This window comes from Ixodes scapularis, unplaced genomic scaffold, assembly GCF_016920785.2.
Source record: "Ixodes scapularis isolate PalLabHiFi unplaced genomic scaffold, ASM1692078v2 ptg000020l_1___fragment_1__unscaffolded, whole genome shotgun sequence".
Lineage (NCBI taxonomy): Eukaryota > Metazoa > Arthropoda > Arachnida > Ixodida > Ixodidae > Ixodes > Ixodes scapularis.
The window spans coordinates 356826-373401 of NW_024609889.1; the positions used below are offsets into that span (position 1 = coordinate 356826).

The 16576-nt window shown below is 45.0% G+C and overlaps 1 protein-coding gene across 1 annotated transcript in view; it reads left to right on the top strand.

The window, feature by feature from the left end:
- Positions 1 to 16576, top strand: part of LOC120843884 — a 146720-nt gene that overhangs the window by 100552 nt on the left and 29592 nt on the right. The window contains exon 8 of the mRNA XM_040215355.2: positions 11507 to 11561. Coding sequence (XP_040071289.2) covers positions 11507 to 11561 — 55 coding nt within the window. The remainder of the gene's footprint in view (positions 1 to 11506; positions 11562 to 16576) is intronic.

The window sequence follows — 16576 nt, forward strand, 5'->3', positions numbered from 1 at the left end:
TATGAGCAGCGTGACAGCGGCTTTTAGGATGTGCGATTTACAAGGGGTAGTCACCAGACGCCATATTTGAGGGCGATGTTTGGAGCGCATGCTCAGAATGAGCTCACATTACTAGACGGCTAAAACCGGTAATCTTTAAGGTGTGGAATGCACGTTGCAAAAGAAGTGTGAAAGGTCGCCGTCAGCACGCGCTCAGCAGTCGCGCACACAGCTATGGCCGCCAGTGAATACTCTCTATACACGAAACTGTCAATATTTGCGAAAATTTATCTATACAATAGCTCGCTTTAAACAGCAGAGAATAATTACCCATGTTTGCGCAGTATAAAAAGGAACACACTTTTAGTGATGTAATCGTGATATTTACACCCTGAGATTGAGGAAGAAACTCGAAGACAACGTAGAAGGGACGAAAGGAAGTGGCAGCTGTCTGTCCACTTTCTTCTGTCCCTTCTACTTTGTCTTCGAATTTCTTTCCCAGTTTCGGGGTTTAAACATCACGATTAATATCCACCAGCTCGCCCGCACTTTTACAGGCCCGTGTCTCGAGCGGCTCTTGGAAGCAAATGGCGGCGCGGCACTGAAATAAGCGGCCCTTGGAAGGGAATGGCGGCGGAGCACCCGCTCGTGGGACGTGTTTCACGCGTTCCCACAACAATGGTTGGCGCAACATGTGAGCGTGAATTTTATCGGGGGACTCTACGTTCCACGCATCCGTGACGCCGTCATAACTGTGGTTGATAGGACGTAGACGCCAGTTGACAAGGTAACTCGTGTCACCTTGTGCAACGTTGCCTCATGCTCCGCTCCCTCATACCATAGCCTCCTCTATACTCGCAAAGCCTGGCAGTTCGACGACGGAGTCATAGAGTGCCCGGTCGCAGATTTGGAGCGCGAGGATCTGGTAGCGCAGAGCATCAAAGAGCCATTTCTCGGAGAACCTGGACGTCAGCGCACAGCTTTTGCAGCGGCGAGGACCCGAAACGCACTTGTTCGCTTGGGAGAAGTATGTTTCGGCGTCTCGCCGCAGCGGGGCGCCAGTCACGTGGCTCTCCTCTCATCCGTTGTCTGCCGCTCCACCTTTTCCCTTTCGGCGGCCGCTTCTCGTAGCGATCTGTCAGGCTTTGTCAATATACAGGAGGCTATGCTCATACCCCCAGCGGCGTTGTCGCGCGTGCAGAAAGACTACAGCTCCCACGATGCGTGGCGGCAGAGGTTACGTAATGAAACTGGCTGCGAGATTGGTATGTTGGACCCCCTTCAAGGGCGCGAGCTTCCTACTTTCGGTGGAGCTTCGGCGTCTCGTGAGCCTCGTGCGCGCTGGCGAAGCCAAAGCATGACGGAAGGCAGTGACAGCGCGCTGGAGGCTCCGAAAGACACTCCCTGGCATTGTCATCCCGTCAGTGACGATAGTTTGCGAAAATGTGCAACATTTTCTCACCCGCGTTGTGGTGGTATGGCTGGCTGGCGTTACTGATCCCTCCTGCATTAACGCTAATCGAGACAGCAGAAAGAAGATTCCACTGTCGGACGACTCTTAGCGTTCGGAGCTTACGAAAATAAAATAAAACTGAATACAAACTGTACACGAAACCTTATCTCCACCCAAAGTTTTCAGGTCTCTGGCATAGTTGCTTTTTTTTTTTTTTTCGACAGATGCGAGTTGTTAGGTCGTGTCAGGCATGGTCTTTCTGTAGATCGTTTCTTCTTTGTGTGCAGGCGTCTTCCCGCAGTTCATCTGTACCCCGTCGCAAAGGCTATCAACCAGAATGAAACGACTTTTAGAAAACTCGCTCTCCGAGAAAGTATATTTAGCTCTTTTAACTCCATTGCCTATTAAACGCTGCAGCGCTCAGTTGATATCCCGGGACACATTGCGACGAGAAGACTGCGCGGCACGTCTGAAACAAAAGTTAAAAATTCAGACAAATCATAAAGTGGAAGTCTTTCTAACAAAGAAGAGGACTACCCTGTACAGCAGACGCAGGTAACTGATGATAGGCTAGCTGAAACAGGTATAATACGTTCTCCCTAAATCTAACATCGAAAACCAGTTACCTAAATATTGCTGTCGGCAAATCGAAGCTAAGTTGGTCATTGCAGCAGCTGGAATATCTTCTCCGGGCCTGGTCATTAAACTTTACCATGTAGTTTGACTGCCACGTGGTGAACTTCACCACGTGGTTTGGTAGGCCAAGGAGTAGCACAAACAACACGAAGAATGGACCATATCCGGGCGGTGCCTTCTCCACAATAGGCTTCCAACAGATCGCGGGCACCTCAGCCGGAATTCGATCTCGTAACTTGGGGTTCCGTAGGCCGGCGCTTTGCCTCGAAGCCACCGAGGCAGCATGTGCAAGGTGAAGCAAAATATTTAAAACGTTGATTAGTGGAGTTTAGGTAATTCATTTGCTCAATGTTACCTTAAACTCTATGAAGTCTGCTCTGGAGGGTAAAGTAGTCCCAAAAAAATCAGTTCTTCGTTCCCAATGTCATCTTTTTTTTATTATTATTATTCGCCGTCTTAGGAACAAAAGCCTGTTTAATAGCTAAAAGAGCACTTTTCCTAGCCGCTCAGACAGCGCAGGGGTAGAGCATCAGACTACTGGACGAACGTTTGGTGACTCGATTCCCGCCAAGGGACAAAGTGATTTTCACGAAGAAACCTGCCCATGTTGTTTTCCGTTACAACCTCTCATGGTGCTCAAGACTTAAAAGTCAGCCCTAAAATGCATTGTGCGTTAATAATTAAAAAAAAGCCCCGCATTCAGTGTTACAGGCATGTAGACTTTTGATGGCACTAAGCAAGATATTACCTGTTCTGCGAGCTTAAGGGGCGAATAATCTTCTAAGATGTCGGGGACTGAGGGGCCCAGCTGATCTCTCTTTTTGTCGGGAAGCGCTCCTTCGTCTGGAAGACGGTTCCTGACAAGGAAGCGTCTTCCACCACTTCCTTGTTAGGAACTGTTGTCTTCGCCTATCTTTGCATTGCGTTCATGCGGCCAGCAATGCTGTGCCGATCCTTTGACATGACCGGAGATGCTCCAAACTGCGCAAACTTGCAAGCAACAAACAACTAGTTGAATAGATCTGTCATCACACCCAGTTGAATTTCCTTTCCACGTTGTAACTCTTTCTCATGCACTAGAAATAGGCGGCTGTCAAACATGAAACCAATGAATTAACATGTTCACTAAGTCATGAGTCAACTGTTGGTGACGTCGCATATGTCAGCCCACGGCTATAAGGCCCCGTTCCTATGTCTCAAGCACTATAGGTGCCGTAGGGGTCTCATGTCGTCGATTCATTTCAGCTCGAAACGGAACTCTGCTCTTATAATGTGTTCATATATTTCACTATTTATTTTTTTAGTATAGTTTTTTTTTCTAATGCTGCTTGCCTGTACCACAATTCTACTACTAGGTTACACGCGCCAGCGCTTTGTTAAAGAAGATACCTCAGCTGCACCAAGTGTAGCTCAGCAGAAGGAACGTCCCAAAAAAATAAAGCTATTTGCTCGGTTTTCTAGCAATCCAATAATATAAATAAAACGCAAGTACTTTCTTGTAATGCAGGTATAAAAAGGCAAGCAAGAACTGTTATATGAGGACATTTCTTTTTTTTTTTTCAAGAGATGTTGAACTTGAATAATTCTTTTTGATTGAGCAACAGGGCAAGGACAGTGTGCTCGCTTCTAGCACTTCTAGCAGGTTGGCAGGGCAGTGCCATTTTCAACCTTGTTATCACATGGGGTATGCTCTCAGATCCAGCCAGCTGTCGGTCATAAAACTGGTGACCATGCTTTCTGCACACACTCATGTGCACGAGGGCAGGGTCAGGTAATGGAATACTTGTCCAGAGAGCCCATAGTTTCCGCCGACCCGTGAGCTGAGCCCTCGGAAGGAAATTAGTAGCAAAAGACGAAGAACGGATTCATTTACTGCAAACGTGCTGAAAAAGAGAAGTGTAATACAAACAAAGGCTAAGCTGCACTTTTTTTTTTTTCTATCTTCTGCCTCATTTAGCCTTACGATGATCTCGCAGAACAGGGCCGGTCTTGGTTTTCCCCCTCAGTCACCATGAGAACAGTTGGCAGGTTTTCCGAGGCAACATCGATAAATAACTCCTTTGCGTTGACGCCAGAAGTAATAGGAAAAAAACTCTGCAAAGATATGTAAGAAAAATTATTTTCACGTCTTCAGTTTACTTGAACATATCTGTGAACTGCTCTTTCAAATAGAAAAAAAAACGCGAAAAAGATTATGACTTATTAGTTGTAAGAAAAGTGTAGTTGATGTAAGTGGGATAAAAAAGGAGACACATCATGGTGCCCGGCTTCATCAAGAGAGGACTAACGGCGCGTTTATGCCAGGAGTGGAGCTTAGACCGCAAAGTAGATCTGCGTGTTGGGGAACATTTTGCTTAACCGCGTCGTCACTAGCCAATGGGATCCCCCTGCGGGAGCTCCCATTCGCTAGCAGTGTGAATGCGCCATAAGGGGGGGGGGGGGTGGTGGTGATTTTATCAGGGTACTTACTGCTCCTAAAAGCATGAGCAACATCGTTACACACAGGTGCAGTTTTCAGGGCAGTAAGCAACATATTACCTGGTCTGTGAGCTTTAGGGCTGGATAGTCGTCTCCAATATATTGGATTGGGGGGGGCGCGTGCTGGTGTACTCTTTTTGCCCAAAAAGTCCTCTCCATGAAATCTTTACCATCTTCGTATCCGTAGCCGTTTCGTTCCTTTCTCTTCTCATTGCGTCCATGTGGCCGGCCATGAAATGCCAATCTTCAGTCGTGCGCGAGGATGCTTGCAGCTTCCGAAAATTAGAAGGAACGAAGTGAACCAACCTTGAACATAGTAAAAGCACTCCGAGATTGCGAAAAAGAAATGTCGGACAGACACAGTCTTAACTTCCACCAGTTCGTTTTCGCCCTAAAATTCTGTTCATTACCCAACCCTTTTCAATACGTCTGCCCTTCACCTGTAGTCAAATATTTTTTCTACTTCAAAAGCATTTCTCCGATAATAATCAAGAGACAAAGGAGCCCAAAAAAAGCCCGAGATCAATCGTTTCAAGAGCTCAATATTCAGATACTACTCACTGTTAGTTCAACACGTCCTAAGTCGCAAGGCCTTAGTGTCGCCGGATTCTATCAGCTCTCATGGGTCATCCGAAGGCAGACTGAAAGAAGTGCTTCATTAGCATTCAGCTGGGGCACGTGTTCTCACCAACTGAACATGAGTTCTAGGCCAATGCTACATAGCACTGTCCACTTTGTGCCCTGCACTGAACTATTATAATTGACAAACAAAATCAATTGCTGAGGCATTGGTATTTACCGTATTTACTCGAGTAATAGCCGCACTATTGTGAACAAGGCCCTCGCGTATGCTTTCCCACGGAACACATATACAGCCAATCATTACGTTGCGCATAAATGACATAGCGAGTATTTAGATCGAGAACGCGATTCTCTATACAAATAAAACCTTCACAGATGGAATCTTCGCACGAAGACGTTATCTCTGTCCTCTAAAGGGTTGGAATCATGCTGTCGACCGCGATGATTGACAATTTGCGTGCTCCGCAAAAAAGCGAACCCCCGGGTTTTCTTCATTACCTGCGCGGCTATTACTCGAGCAAATACGGTAGGAAGTAACAGGCCAGCTCAAACTGAAAGTGTCCTTTAAAGGGAGCTATAGCAACATTTTGTGTCATGATGACAACTGTTCATGGCATGTGCAAATTTATTTTTACCTGACTTGTTTTTATTTTTGTGTGTGGCTACTTCTATTCCAAAATAACGATGCTATGTGGTTCAACCCTATGCTTTGTATAACATACTGTCATAAAACATAGTGTCTGTCATAACAAGAATTTATTAATGCAAAATTGAATGACAGCCAAGACAAAAAAATTGCACTCTGAAGGGCCCCTGAAAAAAAAAAAATTTTAAACAGTGTAAGGACACAAATGTCAAACCAAAAAAAAAAAAAGAAAATTTACGTATAAAAAAAAATTAGTGCAATTTGACGGCGCGAGATTATTTCAAGTTCAGCGCGCAAAGTCTATGAGGTTACGGAATGGTCATACGCACTTTCCACGTCAACGTCAAGCGTAGCCGATCCACCTTCCCTCCACGCGCACGAAATGCAGAAGGTGAACAAGTGGAAAGGGGTGACTACCGACTAAATCGCGTCTCGCGCTGTCAATATTGCTTTAAAAAGATAATTTTTTGTTCGAGTAAAATTTATTTTGTGACACGCGTGCCCCAACTACACTGTTTTATTTTTTATTTATTAATTTTTTTAAGGAGGTGACTACCGATTACATCGCGTCTTGCGCCGTCAAAATTGCTCTACAATATTTTTTCGAGTAACAATTATTTTTTGACACGCGTGTCCCGACCACACTGTTTTTCTTTTTTTTTTTTAAGGAGGTGACTATTGATTACATCGGGTTTTGCACCGTCAATATTGCTTTAAAATTTTTTTTTTCCAAAAAAGCTTTTTTTTTTTTTTGACACGCGTACTGTTTAAAAAAATCTTTTTCCTTTTATGGGGGGCTTTTAAGATAAAAATGATGACCAGTTCTTGCTACCTGAAAGGACGGTTAAAACAGCAACCCTGGAGTGGGGGTACCGCTTTATACACACAAATATTGGCACTAGACCAAGATATTTACATTGCAGTAAAATATTTGAAGTTAAACTCCGCTAATTATGGTAAAGTATATGTTAGGCAGCGGTGCTCTGACAAACAGCATTCTTCATTCCTGCTGTGTTTGTTTTTTTCTATCATCAGTCATTTGATGTTGTTAACATCTGTACCTGACTTGTATAGCATAAAACTTTCATTCATTCACAAAACTTCATCTTTAATTATTTCAAGAATGGAATAGCCTTTTATTATACAACGTTTTCGCTAAATATATAGCAACACAACTATGCGATATTCGACGAGAAAATATTACCCAAAATCACTATTCGTTTTGAACTTAACGTCTGCTATTGCACAACACTAGTTTATGTACTTGCGCATACTGATGGCTCCCTGTCGCGATAGCGAGAGGTAAAGTAACGGGCTGAAGTTAAGCTAGATGGTAGATTGATGCAAATGAAAGGCCAGCTAGGAACGTTAGGGACAGTATACGCAGAGGGAAGCTGACATACCGCCACGGGCGTCGCAGAGCGAGCGCGTACGTGGCCGAAAAGTTAACGTACTAAAAAAAAAAAAAAAAAAAAAAGCCAAATGGTTACCGATTTGACTGTCGCCCGGAGGATCTGAGTTCGATTCCAGGTAGCGGAATGCTCCTTTATTTATTCTTTCTACTTGTCGTTCTCGCAAGTTCGAGAACTGTCTTGTCTCATCGAGTTACGAATGTTCTACGCGCAGAACGTTCTAGTGCAACTGCTCCATAAACCCACGCGTGTACAAAAGGTGCGCCGCGTGGCAAGCCGGAGTCTATCTCGCCCCAGCGTTCGAACCTGCTGTTACTCCGACTTCGACGCCCGCGAAGCTCCATTGTTAGCTTCTGTTCCCTTTTTGTTTTGGGCACAAGTTCGCCCACGTTAAATGTTTTAGTTTCCTCGGTTATTCTTAGTTTCTTCGCCTCGTCATTCGTGAGAATACACACTGCTGCAAGCTTCTTTCTGTGCTTCTGTCCTTAACGTGCTGATCTTTCCTTTGAGGGGTAGGAACTCCAACTGACGCCTCAGTCCCCCTCTAGTTGAATTTGTTATGAGAAGGGGCTGAGGTGACTGGGATGTCCATGACTTGGGGTGTAGAAGGGGCGAGAGGAGTCAAAATGCAGGCATATATATAAAGTCGACTGGATTTCGGGACGGAGGGGGTGAAGCCCCATAAGCCTCCTCCTTGGTGACGCGATTGGACATTATACTTGGCTATTGTGTTTAGGAGGTACACAATTACCTGATATCTAGACTCAAAAGTTGGATACACTTTAAAAATATCCGAAGGCGAAGGAATCTTTCAGGCAAATCCTTTTTGTGCACAGAAGGTTTGGCTTGTGTCGAACTCCACATGGAGCACCTTTACGTCAGGAGCAGTTTTTTTCCACGTTGTCGATGTGGGCCGTGCTTTTCTTTAAGCAGATGCCGCTGCTAATGACTGCCAAAAGCAAAATCAACAGATTATTAACGAGAGTCAGTCCTAGAAACAACGAAATAATTACTTATATTTTATCTTTACCCTAGCTATACTATATACCCAAGAATTTTCATTTTTTTATATATAAAGATTAGTCATAAGAGCAAAAATATTATGGAGGTTTCGCCTCACTTGCTTAAATTTTTGTAAAGAATTTCTGCGACTTCCTCGAAGGTACGTCATTCACAACTAATGAAATAAGAATACAGACTCTTGTGGGTACTAAATATTTTTAAACAAATCAGTAATAGTTTGTTGTTTATTGATATGCGCCCATATTACCCGCGATTCAATTATACATTATGAAAATACCCATATGAAGAAAAACCTGAGCACTAACTAGTTTATTAGTGAACATTAAAATGTTCAGCGCTTCAAGACAATCTCCCTTATGCATTTATACACAAAAATATGGACTTCTGTAGTACGCTACATTAAGTCAATTAAAAGATTCTAACTAGAAAATGATTACAGAAAAGCGGAAGGAAACAATGTCATTTATGTGCCATCTTACGGGGATAGTTTGGCAGACTACCTTGGCCAAGCATCAAATTGGTCTGTGCATTCTACATTGAGAAAAATACATATTATTTGCCACAATTCTTTCATATGGCATTACGAAATATGATTCATATTGACCTTATTTTTATTAGTGACTGCAGATATTAATGAGCCAGGAATTATTTTGTATCATTATGTTTAATGAGATAATGTTCATACAATGCATCTGGAAATATTTCGAGGTCTAACCATAAGTGCACTGAGAGTAAACTGCGCAGTTGAGACCATGACAAATATGGCAAAAAATGTACGCCCTGTGGAAAGCCCTTCCCCTTCACTACACAATAAACAGCAAAGGGTGACCGACGCTCGTCTCAAAGTTATGTCTTATGGCTTTTCATATCTTGAATAATGAGGTCCAAAAAGCAAGACGGTACAGTCACGTTATACTGAACAACACAAAACTTCATGTCACACCCTGGATTTAAGGTTTTAGTTAGGCGGCTTCACTATTAAAGAAATAAAGAGTTTTTGCTTTATGCAAAAAGGAACACTGGTTGAAATTTAACAAACATACATGTCGGATTCGAAAGGTAAAAAGACCACAAGCTTCAAACATCTCAGCGAAAATAGAACTTTCGGACTAATAACAATGCTCAGAGCCCGAAGCAAACACAACAATTACATGAACAACAGCAAAAAAAGAATAGAGAAACAATTTTAAACTATTTTTGAAAACCCGGAAATGACGGGCAAAAAAGGGGACAACGCACAAAATGTGTTGTGTGTTGTCCCCTTTTTCGACCGCGTCTCCGGTTTTTCAAAAATCTGTAACATCAACCGGCTCGCCTGCCTATTCACTCTAAGTTCATTTTAAACGAAATTCACGAAAGCAGCTTTGAAGAATACAAAACACATTCGAAGCCACGAGCACAAGAGAAATCATACACAGGGCGAAACCAAACTTCTAAGTGAGGATCTTTTAAGCAAAAGTATTACAGGACAAAACACCTCCACGCAGGGCTCTATAAAGAAGAGTATCGTTATAGCGTTCAAGTTCAATTCCAATTTGATGATTGGCGACTATGGTTGAAACTATGAACCGTGATGCGGAGCCGACCAGCATCGGCCGAAAGATACTCGGAACCTCGAGGAGAAAGTAAAAGCATAAAGTAATGCTTAATTAAACGCGCGCGAACACGACTTCGTGGCACCGTTCAGTTTCGTGGACATATGCTGCTGCAACGTTTTGTCGACTTTTTTTTGTTTTGTTTTACCAAGGGGATTGCATTATTGGTTTGATTTCGTTCGCTGCGAGCGTACATGAACTAAAGCGAACTTTAACCGGGCGATTCTGATAGGCCACAAATGAATTCGCGAGCGCCGCTTTCAAACAGTCCCAACTACGCGCTGAAACCCCTCGCTCCGCTCGGGGAAACTTTAATATTGATTGAGAACATGTTTATTTAGGCATAGCGGATGCGACCATACCTTTCGCCTAACTGCGGGAGGGTGAAACTTTAATCTCAAGGCGCGAACACGCACCAGGCATCATACTAACCGCCATGGTTTCGGCATAGTAACACCGTTTGTTTGATGAACGGATTGCCAATGGGCATAGTTTCGAAGTGCTAGGCCTCGTTTGCACGCTAACACGGGCGAGTACGCGCCCGACCGCGTCGGACAGCGAGCGCCTACCGTACAGAGTATCCTGCGGCTTTATGAAGCACCTTCTGAAATGCCTGTAACGTTCCTGCTGCTCCACAAGTAGCCAAAGCAATCAAAACACCGTTCAATCGGTGGCAACTCCGACTTTTCTTTGACGGGGCCGTCACCGCCGCAGGTCAACGCTTCGGGGGCACGGAGGTGGTCGTTGGAGAGTAGGTATAGCCTTGTTACCGGCGCCTCCGGGGTCGCTCGGAATCCGTCCACATGTTTTTCGCGGACGGAGACATTCACTAAATATGCGCGGGTAGCCACAAGTTCTAAATCCCGGGGCCCAAAATCTTGTATTGCGAATGCTTCTTTCCAAAATAGCTACTGGAGTGCTGCTTCCTCCACTTCATCGCAGGTTTGCGGCAGCCATAATTGACGAGGGAACTAAAGTATTCATTAGGGAAGCAACTCCAGTGGGAGCAACGAAATGCCCGAGAGACGAACTGCTCGAGTTATCGCTTCTGAATAGAGGGCGCTAGGGTCGTATGAATGAATGATGGCGATTGGTCCCTTTACTCACCCTTTCATTTTAAGAGTGTATACACGGCTCTTATGCGAGTTAGCAACAAATCTAGCTCCTTCCCTCCTCTGCTGGCTCGTGTCGTCTGCTGGCGCGCCCGGTCCGCCATGTTCTTCCTAACTCGCCCACCATTGCTGTGTTCGAAATGATCCGAGTCACTCCGGCGGGTCATGCCATATGACATTCTATATAGAACAACGCTGGACTATGCGGGTAGGGTTTTGAACGCCAAAGGTACCTAACCGCTACTCGAGAGAGAGGTCGAGTCGAATCCGCCATGTTCTTCCCAACCGGACACGGGAGACGGACACGGACCAGTGGGGCAGAACGTCGGCACATCAATCGGTGTCGCTACTAAGCAAAGCGTTTATCGAGGGACTCTAGCCCAACCCAGCGTGGCCGCAGAACCCGAACGCACTGCTAGAGGCGCTGCGGAAGTCAAAATGATGCTGCCCACGAAAAAAATAAAAAAAAAATAACACGGTCTGTGCGTGCAGTTTACGAAAAAGCGCCGATATAGTGTTTGCTCTCAAACGTGTTGCGCAGTGTGCCTGACCGCGGAGTCACTCCTTTTTTTTTAACTACGCTTTCGCAGGTTCACTGGAAGAAGTGAGACGCTGCTTTGCTGATTTTCAGATTCGCCACGACAGGTAAGTTGGTTGTCGCTCTATGGCAGTTAGCTGTAGCAGTAGTATAGCAGCAGCCACTGATCTCTACAATAGAGATCAGTGGCAGCAGCAGCTGCAGTAGTAGTAGCAGTAATAGCAGGGTAGTTATAGCATTAGTAGTGGTAGTGGTAGTAGTGGTAGTAGCACTGGTAGTAGTAGTAGTAGTAGTTGTAGTGGTAGTACCTTCAAAATCGCGAATGAACGCCGATCGGTGGAAAAATGAGAGGGGGAATTCACCCTGGGTCAGTCGACAGGAGGCGCCTCGGCCAAGTAGTAGACGAGGGTAGGTTAATTTCGAATCTAGAAGTACAGGGTGTTCAAAATGAAATTTACATTTTTTTTTCGCCCAAAAGGAAATTAGGCATTTCCGAAGGCTTATTCTCGAGTCTCTCCTGGTGACCGTCTCGGAAACCATTTGCCAGAAGTTGAAACGCGAGCATGCAGGGTATGAGGTTTCATCGCAAGCTACAAATCGAAGGAACGTAGCTGTCATACCCTACATCCATGGTCTCACACACAACCTCAAAAAGATTGCCGAGAGGCATGATATTCGGGTTGTGTGCTCGGCACCAAACAAGGCCTACTCCATGTGCCGGAGAACTAATCGCAAAACAAATCAACAGAAGAAGCAATGCACAATTGCTCACAGGACGCAATACACCCCGTGCCAAAGCGGCGTTGTGTACAACATACCGCTTTCCTGTGGCAGGTGTTACATAGGGCAAACGGGGCGGTGTGTGAATGATCGAGCTAGGGAGCACGCGGCCTCTGTTAAAGGAACATCGGCAGGACATCTTTCTGCACATTGCCGGTCCTGCAAGTGCTCTCCTAATTTTAACAACATCACCATTATAGGGCGGCACCGGAACGCATATGCACGTGAACTAATTGAAGCTCTGGCCATCGAAGACAGTGCTCAACTGTGTGTGAGCACCCCGTCTATCACAATCCACCCGAAAGAAAAACAATACTTGGGACGTGGCACGAGCCGCATAACACCCTGATTGGGGCATCGCGCGGACATGGCGGATGGCTGTCAGCACTAGCTGTAGTAAAGAGAAAAAAAGGAAGACGAAGTATTAAAGGCAGCAAGTTGATAGTCAGCGGTGTGTATGTATTTTCTCTCACGGTTTTTCTAATTTGTAATTGTTCAGCTGACCATATTCAAGTATGTACCAACTAGCTCAAGTAAAACCCGTAGTACAGCTTATTCTCCCCTCAAAGCGCTAGATGTCCGAACCAGATGCCAAAGTTTCAACACGAGTTGATATTTTATTCAAAAGTTGTAAGTGATCTTCTGAAAATTTCAATGGGAAAATGGCGGCCGACGGAGTTTTCGAATACATGGGGCTCTAAGGCGCCAGAAACCGAAAACGGGCGAATATGGGCCCCATCGCCTATTGAAATTTTCAGAAAATCACTTATAGGGTTTGGACTAACATATCGGTTCGTGCTGAAACATCGGCATCTGGTTTGGACATCTTTCGGCGGAGAATAAGCCTTCGGCGATGCGTAGTTTATTTTTACGCCGAAAAAAAGCCTGAAGACATTTTTGTTTATTTGTTTGTTCGTTTTTTTAGGGGGGGGGGGGACATTACGTATACCGTTAAACGGCTTAACCTTACTTTTTGTGAGCTTTGGGTAGGTGGCTCGAGCCGCCGCCCTATTAAAGGGACTCAGCTCTATTCAACCATCCACCCAGTCCGTCAGCGCGGCTAGTAGCCAGAGAGGGCAGGCTGTGTTCGGAATAAACACACTCACAGAAGACTGTGCACACATAAATCTTTTCTTTCGCCAAGCTTTTATTTTTCTTATTCAGGAATGGCTTGAATTCCGTGTATCTTGGTTGCGGAAATCATGGTGTAAGGCGCAAAAAAAAAAAAAGGAAAACTGACACAAGAGAGAAAACAGACAAACCGGCGCCACTCACAACTATATTTGAGAAGTGCAGAAAGAAAGGAATACACCCATCGTTATCTTCATCACGTCCATGCATGCGTTTAGCGTCGTGGTATACGCTTATAGACCGACAGGCTGTTTACAAAGAAGCCCGCGTTTGCCCACACTAGGGTGCCTCAATGTCCTTCTGTTTAGGGTGATGCCACCCTTTGTAGTACCACATGCCGACAGCACGCGCTTACGGGAAAAATACGAAGAAATCGACGAAAACAAAATGTCGCCATTGCACATTCAGCGCCACAAGCGCGTGCAGGGACACGCTCTTTCACGCGCTTCTGATAAAAAAATAAAAATAAACGTGTGTGACAAAATGACGAGATGCCACCACCCTAAGCAGAGCGCACATGAAGGCACCCTAGCCCACACCAGGTGTGGGCACTGCGCATGCGCAGAAACCGAATTCGCGTGAAGCATCTGCGCATGCGCAGTGCCGTCGACAGCGCCACCGCAGTGGCTCGACGTGAGGGCCGCGTGTTCGTCTATAGCGTATATCACATGGCCGAGCGCATGCGTGGACGTGATGAAGATGACAACATGTGTATTCCTTACTTTCTGCACTTCTCAAATATAGTTGTGAGTGACGCCTGTTTGCCTGTTTTCTCTCTCGTGTCCGTTGTTTTTTTGCTCCTTACACGATGATTTCCAACGTTCACCAACTGGCCCAACTACAAGTTCTTCTACAGCACATCTTGGTTTTACCCGATTTTGATCAAATCGGCTCGGGGGTTACATTTCGGTGTTTATTGGTGTACACAGGAAACGACACTGTCCTAATTATAAGCTATTAGCTATCACCAATGAGTTTAGAAACTTGCAACGCTGGTTCTGCCGATCAGTCAACCACAAACGAAAATCAATCGGCCAACAAATCGGGCAATCCATCAATTGTAGAATTACCGACGATATTTATCTCCGAAGTCGTAAAATGCATGGCATGCGGTGTTTGAGGAATAAAAACAACACTTTTATTATTATTATTATTATCTCGCCGCTAAGTTTAGAGGTGAAATTGACGTTACGTGACCTAACGCCAGAATATGCTTTAGAATCGCGTACGCAAAAAGCTTTGCGTACGCAAAGAACAGCATCGTCTCCAGTGCACATTTGCCGAACGCTAACCGCGCTTTACGGGAGCTATTTGGCGTACGCTATTTTTCGAAAATTGCGCTCGTGGGCGAAGAGGCTGAGTTCCTCCAAAGAGGATTCGTGATGCCCGAGAAGTTGTCTAAAGCCAAGACGAGCACAGTCAGAAAATGGCGGCTCCCAGGACTGTGCTGACGATAGCCGCCTTGGCGGACGTCATGAACGCAATGTCGGCGAACTCTTTGCGGCTGAGATTTTAAATACGGGAAGACATTGAACTCGTACGGGAGACGCACGCTAGAAGCAGTTTGGTTTTACTTGTTCCTCAAAAAGAGAAAAGAAAGCTCGTTCCTCGTTCCTTTCCATTTTTGGAACGCGTTCCCGTTACAAGTTTCATCTGTGAGAAAGGAACTCGTTCCCGTTACAGTTTAAAACAACAGAAAGTATCGTTACATATACGTTACATTTGCATTTTGATAATTACCATATTTGATTGGATCAAAGTTTTTTTTTTTTTATCTATCTCATCATATGGCAACATACTAATTTGAATGTCGCTATGGAAGGACAGCAAGAGAAGGAAACAAGCGGAAGCAAGGTTTCATTTGTTGATATATTCACTTTTCAAAATCTCAGCGTTTTGCCGTATTCATGTTTGTGGTGGGAGTTTCAGACGAGCGAAATGTACTGTTACCCCACATGGCACGAGCGTTTTACAACTTCACACGTTTCAATCTAACAAAGCCCCCTGTTCGAACGTAACAACAGTTGCCTCTCAGTGTTGCTGTCCGTAAGGGGAGCGAGTGGAGAAGAGGGTAGGGCTTTTGGAAGGTCAGTGTTGAAAACTACAAGTCCTTCCTTGTGAAAGTTGGATTCATTGTTCAGTTTGAAGGTGGGAGAACAGGAGAGAGAATGAAGGCTGATTTTTGTGCATCCGGCTAATGTTCGGGATACAAGGTTGCGTTCGATGTCTGGTAACCTGTTCTTCGGTGCTTCACTGTGGGGTTCTTTGTAGAAGTTTAGGGATGGTCGTAGTCTTCCTTAGATTTCTGGGAGTATGAGGATTCGTGGAAGCAAAGAAAGTAGCTGAGTTTGAGACGTCCCTTTTTTTGTCTTTTCCTTCGACTAAGTGTTTTGATTCCTGTACCGCGGTCTCGGGCGCTGAAAAAGGAATCAATGCACTAGCTCTGCTGCACCCGACTGTTACCAAGCCAGGCCCAAACAAAAGAAACCCTAAGTTACAAAAAAATTAACGAGATCCTGCTCTTCGTAAATATATTGTTTTTATACTTTTTTTAGGAATTAACCAAATAAAATAAAAATTACACCACTGGACGAAGAAAAAGCAACTCCGTTCCTTTTTCCGTCCCCGTAAAATTGTTACGAGTTCCCGTTCCAGTTCCAGCGATGCAAAAGGGAACGGCGGCGTTCCTTCGTTCCTCCTAAAGGAACGCGTTCCAGGAACGTCGTTCCTTGGAACCCCGTTCCGTACAACACTGCTTGGAAGACACACCCAGGTGGGCAGCGATATCGGGTAACTTGCCGCTACGTTTGTCGGGAAAGGCGATGGGCGAAGTTTTGTATGCGAGACTTCTCTCGCCGATATGCGCCTGTTCGCGTCGCATCCTCATATTTAAACAACTCTAAAATGTTCATTACTCCGTACCCAAACCTTTTGTTTTCTCTAATTATAGCTTTTTGTGTGTGAAACGAAAATTGTTACTGTATCTGGGTGGCGTTGCGGCTGAGACACGCCCTTCTAAAACTTTCTCGCGTAGCGTGCGCTAACGCAAGCGCAAGCTATAGCGCTAACCTGCGCTATAATAGTGTACATTATTTGAAAGCTCCCATAATGTCACGTGGCCTAACGCCACGCCGTATGGCCGTCTGACGTCAATTCCTCTACTATAATTAGACGGTAACCTGACATCATGGCGACTTCGGGGTCTAACATG